Source organism: Lagopus leucura, unplaced genomic scaffold (genome assembly GCF_019238085.1).
Source record: "Lagopus leucura isolate 7727_CA_CO unplaced genomic scaffold, USGS_WTPT01 Super-Scaffold_54, whole genome shotgun sequence".
Lineage (NCBI taxonomy): Eukaryota > Metazoa > Chordata > Aves > Galliformes > Phasianidae > Lagopus > Lagopus leucura.
The window spans coordinates 1,567,673-1,581,808 of NW_024962251.1; the positions used below are offsets into that span (position 1 = coordinate 1,567,673).

General features: G+C 39.8%; 1 protein-coding gene across 1 annotated transcript; it reads left to right on the forward strand.

Annotated features, from left to right (window-relative positions):
* The first annotated feature begins 1,135 nt into the window (after window positions 1–1,135).
* On the forward strand, window positions 1,136–13,709 carry LOC122181300 (zinc finger protein 474). Its single transcript, XM_042873721.1, is given in 3 exon segments — window positions 1,136–1,289; window positions 6,695–6,700; window positions 13,558–13,709. Coding segments are annotated over 3 exon segments (312 nt in total).
* Window positions 13,710–14,136: the final 427 nt, after the last annotated feature.

A 14,136-nucleotide genomic window follows, 5' to 3' on the forward strand; every position in this document is an offset into this window, starting at 1 on the left:
GTAACATTACCCAACCTAATGTACCCTCACCTACTCTACTTTACTTCCCCCCCAACCCTGGAATACTGATCAGTCATAGGCTAATACTGTTTGTTTAGAATGCACGTGATTATAGATCATACGTGCAGCAGTTTGCTTACAGTGCATTTAATAGATTGTCAGGTACACCTGATCTATAAAAGCAAGGGGACTCTTAAGTAAAAGTGAGAGATGCCATCCCAGACCATTATGCCTTGACCCTGTCCTTGGTCACACAATATGCAACAATCACCTGTTTCTTCTGTTATGGAAAGAGTTGACAGTAGTGACCAGCTGTCCTTGGCAGTAATCTGTCCATGCAACCACTCACTTGTGACTGAAGTTAGTCTTGCAGTTATTTTGTATTCTTGCAATAGGACAATAATCCTTATATTGACACACTCAGTCTGAATTCTGTCTTCTGATCATAGAAACACAGAACGATGCAGTTATACAATCACAAAATGGCCTGGGTTGGAAGGGATCTTAAAACCCACCTGGTTCCAACCCCTACACTTTGTGCTGGTTGTCCTCCCACCAGATCAGGCTGCCCAGAACCCCCTCCAGCCTGGCCTTGGGCACCTCCAGGGATTAAGCACCCACAACTGCTCTGAGCAACCCTTTTTTGTGTCTCACCACCCTTTGATCAAGGAAGGATGATCCCCAAAAATGAGCTCTAAGAGCTTCAAAAGTTCATTTAGAACTTTAGACAGAGTTGTCTGTATATAGTGACAGCAAATTGAAGCACTGAAATATGTTTAGCTGTCATCTTGAGACTAAACAAACATCCAGCTTCCTTTCATATGACATATTCTTTACCTCCCACATCATCTCAGTGTTGTACTCTTCATGGAAACAAATGCCAAGAAAAAAAATCTGAACAAAATTAGTAACTCTGCCAAGTGCTGGAGATGCCACTGTTGGTGTCTACCAACATCACTGTGGAGCAGATTGTACCTTATAATTTATCAGATCTTCCCCTAATTTTGCCAGTAATAGTACATCTAGAAGCTGGACCATAGGCACTGCAATAGTATCATAGCAGTCAGAATCTTCGAACATGTCTTGAATGCCACTGAATTAACCATTCACACCACAAAGAAGACCTTTTTTCAAGATGTGCTACATCTGTGTCAGAGAATTTGGATCACAGACTATTTCTATACATGAACCCCAATGCCTAGAGTAGTGGGATACTGCAAATAATCAAGACGTCTCAGTACCAAGATGTCTCAAAAGACCAGAGCCCAGGAGATCTGAGGTCCTTCCCAGTGTTTCCTTTAGTTTTACAGCTGAAAATAAGGCAACTTTATCACAGTGCTGAATCCCAGCTTCTGCCCTGTGGGAACTATGGCTGGACTCTCCCCCCAGCTTGTCTTATTCTGCAGCAGGGGAGCTGCAGGGAGATGTCAGTGGTGTGAGGTTTTCAGGTTCTAACCCCAATAAATATGGTGAAGGTCTGAGCTTTGGGAGTAGCTAAGAAAGAGAAGATGTATCTAAAACCAGGCGATGAAAGAGGAGCTGCACCAGCTGTATTAGGCAACATAAACTGCTAAACATAAGCTGTCTGAAAGCACGTGGGTGCATCTTGATGCTTCAGGAGAGATTTTATAACCAGTTTCTTTCAGAGGAATCTCCTGTCTCTGTGCAAATGTTTCTCTGCTGAATAGCTGCTAACAAAAAGGGGAATACTGTTTGAATTAAGAAAACTACTTATTCCTATTTCTTTTGTTTTTTCTGTTGAAAGAGAATACTCTCTGCTCTTCTGGGAATTATGTTCCTGAAGGGGACCTTCATGTTCTGCAGCTTAATAGAAGACTCTGTTCAGCAGCTTAGGCAAGATTTGAATGTTACATGCTTTAGCAGATACTAGGTCATTTTATATATTTAATGCGGAACACAATGCCTTGTTATCCCGTAACCTCTACAGTGAATTTCACTTTTTACCATTATTCTTAACTTTGGCTTGGAACATTGGTTTACAGAAGACTGCATGTTCAAAGGCAGCAACTCAGTGTGTAACAACAAAATAAAGAAGACCGCACATTTCTTTCCACTGAATTTGATTCCAGAATACAAACTTTTGGAAAGTGGCATGTTTTTTTTCTGCATTTGTTTCTGCACAAGCTGTCCTTTGGACAGGAGCTTTTAAAAAAGACAGATGTCTAAATTTAGTCCTGGTGTCTAAAATAAATGGCTGGATGTTTTTTTTCTCAGTGGGGCTTGGGACTCCTGATAGCCTATACCACTTTTGAGAATGGGATTTAGCTGCATCATATACGTAGTGCATATATCATATGCAACTATATACAAAGTTCTTCTAAAATCATTTTGAAAGTTAAGCGTGAACTTTCATTAACATAATTTATTCATTTATTTAGCATTTAGCTGCTAAATAAAACTGAAGAAATTGAGATGATAGCAAGTATAATCACAATCGGAGGGATTCTTATATTACTTATTTGAGGCCACTGATTGATAGATAATAGCACATGTCCACTCCTCATTCCTCTTGTCGGCCAGTTTTATATAACCCACACTGGGTGCAGCGTGCCACACAGGTTCATCTGCAGCTGTAGGAAAGGAGATGTTCTCACTGTGACAATGCATAGTACTGTATGCTGAAGAACCACTGCCTTGCCCTAAAGGTGATTGTACAGTGAAAGGCACAAGTGTGAAGCAGAGTTCTGTCCATCAAACACAGTTTTGCATGTTTAAAAAAGGGAGTAGTGGTTGTACAAGGGAAAATGTCCATAGTTATAGCAGCATACAAAAACAAGTTTCAGCGTGTGGTTTGGCACTGCGAATGACCCTGTGAAACACTGCCCTCTTGCACAATGCATCTGCACCCTGTGAGGATTCAGTCACATCTGCTGACTTATTGAACAACAACATTATTACCATTTCTTACTTCTGTGAGTTCTGCAAAGCCAGAATGAAATGTGTTCCCGTCTGCTCTTCCTGGTGTGTGAACAGCAGTTTTCCTCATTTAGATCTAATCAGTTCATTTTTAAATTGCAGCGTAACTAACTGGGCTGTAAGGCCTGCAGTTTGTAACTGAGTGCAGGAATTCACTTTTAGCAATGACTTTCAAGAAGAGAAATGAGATTTTATCTCCTTGTGATCCTTGATATTATTAAATTTTTTGAGCTGTCCTTATGTACGGAAGCACACTTTAAAAACAGAGATGAGAATGGAAAGAGTGAAAAAAACATCCTATGATGGCAGGTGGGAAGACAACATCTAAGAAGAGGATAAAGAAAACCTCTTTTCCTTTGATCTAAGCTCTGTGGATGAAGGTGTCCAACTCCAGCTGAAATTTTTCAGAGGTCAGTACATCAAAGTATGTCAAAAAGCACTAAGCTCGTGGAAGGACTGGAGATAAACTATGACCAGAGAAAAGATATGGGTCTCCTTTACAGTCTTCCTCATTTTCCTGCAAATGGTTCTAAACTGCTCACATTACCAGCTATCTAGTTGCTTATTCATTCTGTTGAAGTATACTACTAGAGAAATGAGATGGCAATCTACCATGGTCTGACTGGAACTGCATCAGTTACTCCTGCTTAATGAATGTTTATAGCTTCCAACCCTGCTTTCCGGATCTTAATTCTTGTGGTGTTCTAGTCCCACATGAAAGAAGGACCCACAGGAAGTCTATAAGAGACTCTGAAGACTTTTCCGAGGAGAAAAACAAACATCTGGGGGAGTCCATATTTCACTTAAGAGACCTAGTCAAAGTGGCAGTGAATTATTTAAGCACCTATAAAAAGTCCTGATTTAATAAACATCAGAGGGAGGGAAAAATTAACAACAACAACAAAAAATAAAATGCACCCAACATATATATTTAAGAGCATTAATGCTACTGTCCTATCTCTGTGATGAAATGTGACCTTATAATAAAAGCTGGATTTTCCTCCTTTTAAAAATAAAGAGCAGAGTGATTTGGTGGTAGCACATGCAAGCAGTGTCTTTACTTTCCAACCACAGGCATTTCTGTCTATGTGACATTATCTTGGAACTCTCTTTCCCTTAGCAAGTGCAGGATCAACCAAATCAACATGGCTACTGACAAATTCTTGTTCATTTTTGTATTGGCCATTCAGCAGCCTCCTTAAGCATTCTCTTCCATTAACTATCCTCTCATCAAGAATGCATAAACACATCTGAGTTAGTTATGTCTGACTGTGTAAAAGAAATAACAGTTCATGCTTAATTGAGTTTCAAGAATCACATCAGCCCAGAAATCCCGTTTCTTGCATACAATCTGGACTCTGCTGTGACACCTTAGACTACTGAAGTGATGTCTGGAACTACTGAAACTCAGACTTGTGGTAGAACAAAATGTGTTCTCTTATTTTTTCGTAGACCAAAATGTTTGCTACTGCCAGTGTATTAATGACTTGCTGTGGGTATATGTTTTCCAGTTTTTTAGACTACAGATGGTGATAATGTTGATCCTAAAATCCTAACAGACGTGTCACTCGCATCTGGTGCTGCCATCTGCTGTTTTCTTTTTATTGCATTGACCACCTAAAAATAAATGTCCCTTCATATACAGCTTTTTAACACATTCATCTTGAAAACCTTTATAACAACAAAATATTGATTTCTTATCTTCTCCTAACATAAAGTCATCTAGTCACCACGTCAAATGAAAAATCACTCTGGTGCCATGTAATTCATAAGGAAGGTGGGATGTCACCGATAGACTTTGTCTCAGATCTGGCAATTTTAAGAATCTTCTTAGGCACATATATTGCCAAACACAGAAAATAGATGAGAATGTCCAGTGAAAGATTTTTTTGGGATGAAACTTACTGCATATCATCATTGCTAGTGATCACATTTCCTGCCTTACTGTCTTTACACCAATGCCATGTTCATTAAGCTTATTAATTTTCTACAGGTAGCATGACAGGAGTGAAATGGGGTATTCTGATTCCCTTGGGACAAAAATTTACTAACCTGCATCCTTAGGTACAATTACATTACTGTTCAGGGTAAATTTAAAACTTAGTATATGACCAGTTCTGACATTTGTCTGCAGTCGTTGCAGAGCAGAATGCACTCCCAAAGGCTGTGAAATGTTCTGCTGGATGATCTGAAGAGCTGCTCCTCAAGTTGCCTATAGCCCTGGTGCACAGGGCCTCTTGCTTTTCAGAGAGAAGTCTGTGGAAAAGGCTGCTTTCATACAGCCTCTTGCTGTTACTATGTGTTTACACCAATCTTTTTCCTCGGACAATTCAAACCTGTGATGAGGACTCTGACTAGAATAGGAGGCCTCCTGTTCTCCCATTGAAGTATGTGGATAATTAAATAAGAAATGGGAGGGTGGATTACTCCTGGATGACAAATATTTATGGAGAAGAGCTTGGAAGGCAGTCTTATTGGGTATGCTTAAGAAGAAATTAAAAGCTTTGTTCAGTAAGGGAGGTTTTGACCTCATGTAACACCATAACAGCAGCCTGGGGCTAACCTCAAGTAATGTCAGGTCTATAGAAAGCACGCATCTTTGTAGACTCTGAGTTGAATGACTTCATTCGTGGTAACACAGACATACTTAGCAGTCATGAACAGAAGGGAAAAGTAACGTGGCACCAGAGGGAAGTGTAACTACACTGTTAGGTGTTTGTAGGTATTTTTATAATAACACCAATAGGCCTTTCCTACTACCCTTTCTAAAAGGAAAAAACAATGCAGGGAGCAGACAGCCCAGCCAAAATAGTTTGGGTTGGAAAACTGTGATGATTCCAAAAATAGCTTTGTTTCAAACAGCAGGCCTCCAGATGTGACATTTGGGATAGGCACACTCTGAAGAGAAAGAGAAATGAAGGATAAATGTGATCAGCTGTAACAGTTCCAAATAAGGCATATCATAGCTAGGATTCCACAGTCAAGCAATGAAAGAGCAATTACTACAAACTGTAAACATATTCTTCTTCGGGTTTTCTTATATAGCTTACCATCTTTGTATTTGTGGATAAAGATTTCTATATGTAACTTAATAGGTGGTGATGCTTGAAAATCACAACATTTCTGGAGAAAGTCCCTCCATTCTTATAGAGATCTGATTCATTTTAATTCATTATGATTTATGCTATTGATTTTGCACAATTTTTAATTGTGAAAGTTACAAAGCAGAGATGTTCTGCTTGAGCAGATTTCTTAAACATTTATTTCACCATTTAGGATCAATTATTGATTCAGCCCCAATAGATTAGTTTGGAAAAGACAAACCTTTATTTATGTGCAAGACTAGTTTTGCTAAGTTGAGGCATAATAACTACCTGAAAGCACCCTGAAAGGATCTGGAGGGGTCACAGTATTGCTTATCTGAGCAAGTTTGTAAGTGAAACCATCCCTGTGATTTCTGAGCTCTGGGAATCCATAGAAATTGCTCTGGATGTATATGGCTAAGTTTTGTCTTGCAGGTCTCTGGAAACTGTTTTATAGTAGCTTTAATGCTACTATAAAATTTGCTTTAATTACAAGAGTAATGGATTTGAATGAAGCAGTTTGAGACATGGTGGAAATATTTTTTCTATAAACAAACTTGATTTTACTGTGAATTTCTGTATTTCTGTTACATTCGTAGTGCATAATTAATTTTTATGTGATTTTTCACTTTCACCTTATCAGATGGTGGATCAGATGGTGGATAAAGAAAGAGTAACTGGTGTCATCTACCTGGATTTCCCAAGTTGTTTGACCTCATATCACACCAAATCCTTATCACTAAATTTGGATTTGAAGGTTAGTCTATTTAGTGGATAAAGAATTGGTTGGATGATCATAACCAGAGAACTCTATGTCCAGGTGGAGGCTGGTCATGAGTGGTGTCCTCCAGGCCTCTACTGTGGGACCGGTTCTCTTCAGCATCCCAATCAACAATGTAGACAGTGGGGTTGAGTGCACCCCACTGATGACACCATGCTGAGTGCTGCAGTCAATGCAAGAGAAGAAGGGATGTCATCCAGGAAGTCTTGGATAGACTCAAAAAGTGGGCTCATGGTAACATAATGAAGTTCAACAAGGCCAAGTGCAAAGTGCTGCACTTAGGTCAAAGCCATCTCAGATATGAGAACAAACTGGGAAAAGAAGTCCTTGAGAGCAGCCCTGCAGAGAAGGACTTGGGCTGCTGGTGGGCAGAAAGCTGGGCATGAGCCAGCAGTGTTTGCTTGCAACCCAAATGGCTGGCTGTATCCTGATCTACATCAACAGAGGGGTGGGAGCAGGGCAGGGAGGGGACTGTCCCCGTCTGCTCTGCCCTGTGAGGTTCCATATGGAGCGCTGCATCCAGGCCTGGGGACCCCAACACAAGAAGGATGTGGAGCTGTTGGAGCAGGCCCAGAGGAGGGCCACAAAGATCAGAGGGCTCTCTCCAATTGAGAAAGGCTGAGGAAAATGGATTTGTTCAGACTGGAGAAGATAAAGCTCTGGGGAGACCTCATTGTGGCCTTCCAGTACTTGAGGAGATCTTGTAAGCAGGGAGGAAAACAACTTTTTAGGCAGTCTAATAAAGTCAGGGTCAGGGGAAATGCTTTTAAACTAATAGAAGGGAGATTTAGGTTAGATATTAGAAGGAAATTTTGTACTCAGGGCATGGTAAGGTGCTGGATGAAGTTGCTCAGATAAGGTGTGGATGCTCCATCTCTGGAGACATTCAGAGTCAGGTTGGATAGGATCCTGGACAGCCTGAGTTGGTGGAAGGCAACCCTGCTCATAGTGGCAGGGTTGAAACTGTGTGATCTTTAAGGTCCCCTCAAACCTAAGCAATTCTATGATTCTTTGAAATCTTTAATTTGTTTTGAAGAGATACATTTTTTTTTGTTGTGATGCCTTATACACTGGAAATTACTCTCACAGTGCAGGCTAAGCAAGCTTGGTTTCCATTTTTGGACTAATACTCACTTTTACCATCCTGGAACTATGAAAATCATCCCTAGAAACTGAATGTAAATCAAATTGATCTTTCCTAGTTTGCATCCAATAAATTATCTATTTTACCGAATAGCAGGAATGTAGCTAATGGAAACTGGAAAGGAAAATGTGTTCTTATACTTAGCATTCTTTGGAAAAATATTTTTTAAATGTTATAAGCATACTCATAGCAAACATTCACACTCAAAAGAGCTCTCTTACCCCAGGAGTTTATTCTACAATGTCCTCATCTAAATATCTCAGGAGTTCACAGTGAAGTATGCACTGTTTTCAGAAGACTCAGTGGGGACCCGGAGTCTTTTCTCCAAACAGGACATTTGTTGGATTTAGGTGAAAATTGATAATGAAAAGTTAAAAGGCATTCTTTAACCAACAGTTGAAAAGGAAGAGAATGTATTTATCTTCTCAATAATTTTGTCTAAGGAAACTGTATTTGAAAGTTGATTAGATGAAAGCGTACTCAGAATGTCAGCCTTTGAATAAGTTATATTTCAAACCCTGCAGACAAAATCTGACTTTGCACACCAGAAATACACTTTGTAGAGTTGTATTTCTTCATGTAATTGAGTTTACATGTGTGTTACAGGAAAGAAAGATGCAGATTATTCTCTAATGAGATTTTCAGACTGTAGCATAAACACAAGAAGAGCTGCCCAGAACTTCTTGAATACACTGATGTGCTGTCTGGGGAAGTCATAAATACTAGAACAGGTTATGCTTTGCCTTACACAGCAGCAGAGGTAAAAATTAAATCCCCACCTCCCTCAGTTGAGTGAGAAAGGCCTTCCTTGCTTGGTTGGGCACCATCTCCCTCTGCCTTTAGGAAAGGGAGTAGGTTGTCTCTTACTGGCATTATGCATTCAAAAGTAAAGGAAACTGTGACAATTTCAGGAACCTTCACTATGCCCCAACATGCTGCCTCTGCAACCTGCTCCTGCTTCTAGCTGCTCCTTGTGAAGGGCTGGTGCTTACACCACGCCTAGAGCAGAATATGCCTACAGACACAACTGACTCCTTAATCTGTACCACAGTAATTATATATTTTTCAAGGTTCCAATGTGTATTTGTGGTGTTAGGGTTGAGGGATTTTTTTCTCACTGATGTTTTTTTCCTTACAAACAAAAGGAGGTCTGCAGTGCAGAACCAGGGACTGGGTTGGAGTCCAGCTCTGCCCTCTCTGAAGTCACCAGCTAATTAGCATTTAGGTCTTCGGGATAAACAAGCAAGAGATCCTTCTCCCAGTCCTGAAATATCCTGGATCAGTTTTAAACCCCCAAGACCAAAAGTGCCAGCAGCGAGCTGATGAGTGGTAGTAATTCTGCATTACAGGGTCCTGTGTGAGTAGATACTCATACTGTCCAGGCTGGCATAATGCATTCTGGGGTTTTTCTGCAACAGGAGAATCAGCACTTCAGCTGAGCAACATCCTGATGCTGCTTGCCATCTACTTGGTAGATTAAAAATAGGCTCTGGTCTCCAAAATGGTCAGCTTGCTGCAGCAACTTGATTAAGCAGAGGGGTTGTTTCTGGAGGAGAAGGGTCAGCATTTCCATGACTGTGACTGTATAAAGTAAAAGAGCTAGACTTGGTACAGCTAGGTATCAACTGGGGGACACACATGAATTTTCAGCCTAGTATTTGCAGAAGGAGCCTACCTGTTCCAAATGGACAGTTTACGGGGCCATACCCCTTTCAAGACTGAATCCAGATGCAATGAATCAGAGAATCATAGAATCACAGAATGACCTGGGTTGAAAATGACCACAATGATCATTTGGTTTCAACCCCCCTGCTATGTGCAAGGTTGCCAACCACTAGACCAGGCTGCACAGAGCCACATCCAGCCTGGCCTTCAATGCCTTCACAGATGGGGCATCCACTATCTCAGATACGTTCACTCTGAGTTCATGTGTATGAAACAGTTTTTCAACCTGCATGTTTATTTTCATTCAGAATTGTTCTGATTCAAAATTATTGCTGAAAACAATGTTTATTCTTCCTTATAGATGTTTGCAGACATGAGTGATAAGATGGCCACCAATTGTGGTTTGTGACATGCATGGCTATGAGTATGGAACAAAATCTGTTAGTATACATAAGCCACAATGCTTGAAAAAAAAAAAAAATGGCATCAAGAGCATGACAAGCACTTGGTAAAGATGTTGAAAAAGGCCAGAGCTCAAGAAGCCTGAAATCAGTCCCTTACAAGGTAAGGTACACACCAAACACAAGACCAGTGGAAGGAAGTGGGAGGAAACAAAAAAGAATTTTAAGCACTTTCTTATCGGTTAGCAAGTACTCCTTTCTCTCATCTATTCTGAATGGAGGGCAGTCATCACAGCTTGTTTTAAGCCTTCTTTTAAGTGTCCTATTCTTTCTTTTGTGCTGCATCCCAGCATGGTACATGTGTCAATATGTTCCAAACCAGAATACAAAAATGTTATCCCAGCGCTTCATCATTAATTTTAGAGCACTTTTAACATTGAAGAAATGTACGTCTCAAAATGAGCAAAAGCACCTAAGAATAATGTGCATATTTGAAATGTACAGTCATTAAAACAAAATACCCCCCAGGCATCATTGGGATTGATATTTCAGCTGGTTTTACACCTATACTGTTAGTTTTAATACAGGCCCAGCACTAGCACTTACCCAGTGCTAGGCCACGATTGACCTTGAAAATAGGATTTCTGTGGTGAAACAAGAAATACAATATGATATGAATGAGGATTGGAAGAAAATAAGGCATTTTTTACAGCTATCTAAAATATATACTATGTTTTCATGGTTTTGTTAAAATACAGGTATAGATGAAATAGTAGCATTGTCTACAATGAATATTCAAGGAATGGCTTTGGCCCTCTCTTATTTTCAGACCTTAGGTGATTACTTTGTGGTACACTACAATATTAACATAATGGGAAAAATTATGTGCAGTACAAGATGAGCTTTCATTTTGTGCTGATTATGTATGTTTGTGCACTGATTTCTGTTCTTTAAGATGCCTAGATCCCACTTCTTCAAATAAATGAAACAGACAATCCCCAGCACCCAGTAGAGTGGCTCCCACACATGTCCCAGAGGTGTGTGCTCACTGTGGGACCGAAAGGAAATTTTAGCCATGCTTTGCCTGGAAGTTGCTCCCCAGATCTCGCTATACTTACATACAATTATTTCATTTCAGCTGGATGCTTTCCCTGGACCTGCCAGCTGTTCTGAGATACTTTGTGCCAAGTTTGGACCACTTGGTCACAGGCAGTTAATTCACCCACTTTTTATTTTTGTTCTCAGTAATTTCCCATAGTTCCCCTTAATGTCTGGAAAAACAGACAAATTCTCCAGCTCGTTGGGAAAGAGTCATACACTAGATCAGTTTACAGTAGCATGAAGAAATATGTTTCCAGAAGACACATACAGAAGAGAGTGGAACCAGTGAGGACCCTGACAGGCTGAACAAAACAGCAATAATTGCAGATCACGTAGTGTCAAATCAAGGCTTGGTTAACAGATGCCAAACAGTAGAGTTAAATCTGCAGTAAAAGATAGGTTTGAAAGACATTCTGATTGCATCTTCTCTTTTTGTTGTTAGGATTTTTTTTTTTTAATTACACATTTTTTTGTAGCAAAAAAAGATGGAGAAAATGAGAATTCTGCCTGAAGAGAACGCAAAAAGACAACTCAGGTTATTTTGAATACGCTGTTCTTATTTTGATGGAGCCGAATCAGAAAGACAACCGCTCTTTGAGAGAACAATCCAGCAGAAGGCTCCCAGATATGAATCAGAAGATTGTCTCACTTATGCAATGAGTCATATCAGGCGCCGCGCATCTCCCGCGAGGTGCTGTGTGCTCACATTTCCCCAGGGGGCTCTGATCTGCTTCCAGCATCTGTCCCTAAATGCCTGCTGATGCAAGTCTGATCCGTTCTGTAGTTTAAGCTAAAACTGTTCCCCCTGCGGTTGCCTCATGCTTCTGGCCTCGAGAAAGTAATCTGTGTTGCTCTTTTTCCATAAGACTTACTCTCAATCATCTGGTAAATGCTATAACTGACCTTCAGACCACATACACGTACCGCATGTCTCGCAGTTTCTCAACTTGGGAAGGAGGAGTTACCCTTGTTGAATGGAACAGGCAGCGTTCAAAAAAAAAAATAAAAAAAAATCTCAGAAATATTAACTTCTTACATAAAACTTTTTATAACTTACATAAATTTTTTTTCTGAAAACTCAAGTGTCACGGGAAGACAACCGCTGCCCTGATTACACAGTGTTTTGTTTGTGGAATGCCTAACACATGCTTGCAAGGAGAAAGTCATCTCTCTCTTTTTTTTTATAGTCAATAAACTTTCCAAAGTACAGAAAATACACATTAATTTCCTGCAAGCAAAGGGGATATTTGTCTCAGCCAAGAAAAGAAACACTACTTGGTTGCTCTTCTAACAAAAAGAACATTAGGAACAGGCATATTAAGAGATCTAAGGCTTATTGTGGTTATGTGAACCATTGGATATGAATCATATTAAAACTGTATGGCCTTTAATGAAGAGCTCTATCATGTGCCAATGACAGAAACCATGAAATATTTTTAAATGCACAAACCCCTTTCTTTTTAAAATGGTCTGCTGCTTACATATCAAAGACAGAAGCAGTTTTTTCAGCCTTTTTCTGTATTGTCATACCTTTTGGAAAGGATGAAGAAGGATGAAGAAAACTCATCTTCAAATCAAGCCATGCATATTTTTTCTTTCCAGGCTTCAAATGATCTTAAGAACTAAATTCAGGTACTAAGCAACCTACTTGCCCTTTTTGGAAATGCGTTTGACACAGCACAAATGTGCAAACCCATTTCTATGTGAAAGTGAACAAGATATTTTTTATACTCAAATACATCTGGTGTGAGGGTTTAAAGAATACTCCTGAGCTTTCAGAGCAGTCGCTTTTCCAGCACTGGAAAGTAACCGAGGGGAAAACTGGATTACTGTCTAGGTGAGAATTGATACATTACTACTAAGAGCTCATTGGAAGCTGTGGCTTTAAGGAGCTGTAGGTTTTGTCTGTAGACTTTTAGACTCACCCGAGCTTTATTCCAGTTATTGGCAAAACTTGCATAGCCTTCACAGGGAGAAAAATGGACTTCTTGTCCAGAGCAGTACAAAGAGCATATTCTCAAGTACAATGTGCTCCCTCCCATTCCCATAGTCAGACAACATATGCTTATTAAGCAGGACTTGAATAAAAGCCCAAAAGTGAAATTTGCTGATAATAATATGCATGCAAAGATGTTAATAATTAGTTGAGAATGCATATCATAACACACAGCATGATGTTTTCTCTGTAGTCTCATACAACACAGAATGGTTTAGTTTGAAGTTAATTTAATTCAACCCCTGGGACAAAAACAGGGTCTTTTTAATATATTTTTTACTCTCTTCTTTTCTTTTCTTTCATTTCTTTCCTTTTCATTTGCAAAAGCAATATGGTTTGGTTAAACTGAAAGACTCAGTCAACAGGTATTTCCTGAAAATATTTTCCATAAAGAGTTGAATGTGGGTCTCCAGAATGAAAACTGATACTTTCTTTTTTTAATTTTCCAGCCAAAGGTTTCTATGATCTTGATTCTTTAAAATAGGCTGGCTGGATCAGCGCCCAGAACCAGCTAGTTCCATGTGATGTTTGTGGGCGTACTTTCCTTCCAGGCAGACTGATCATACACCCAAAGTCCTGTAAACTGAAACCTGCAGCATGAAGTGAATGGAGCATGCTTGCATACACACACGCTCACACACACTTGTACGTGTGTGTGTGTGCATGAATACACAAGCGTGTGCCTTTCATACAAGCAGCAAGAGAAATAAAATCCAACTGGAAAGCCATGGGAGTGAAAACTGCAGTGCATTGTCAAATCATGTGGTACAAAAGTCTCCAGAGTAAAAACAACAGTCTCTACTGAGGATAAGTTCAAATATGGTGATATTTAGCCCAACAGTAGCAAATATCTTTCCTCATTTCAGAGTTTCATGTAGCACCACCTTGAAAACACAACTTGAGAGAGATGACAAGAGAAAGAGAAAGCTTGAAAGCAATGCTAAGTATCATATTCTGTCTTTTGATCCTGATTTAGGAGATTGAGATTAGATATTAGGAGGAAGTTTTTCTCCCAGAGGGTGGTGAGG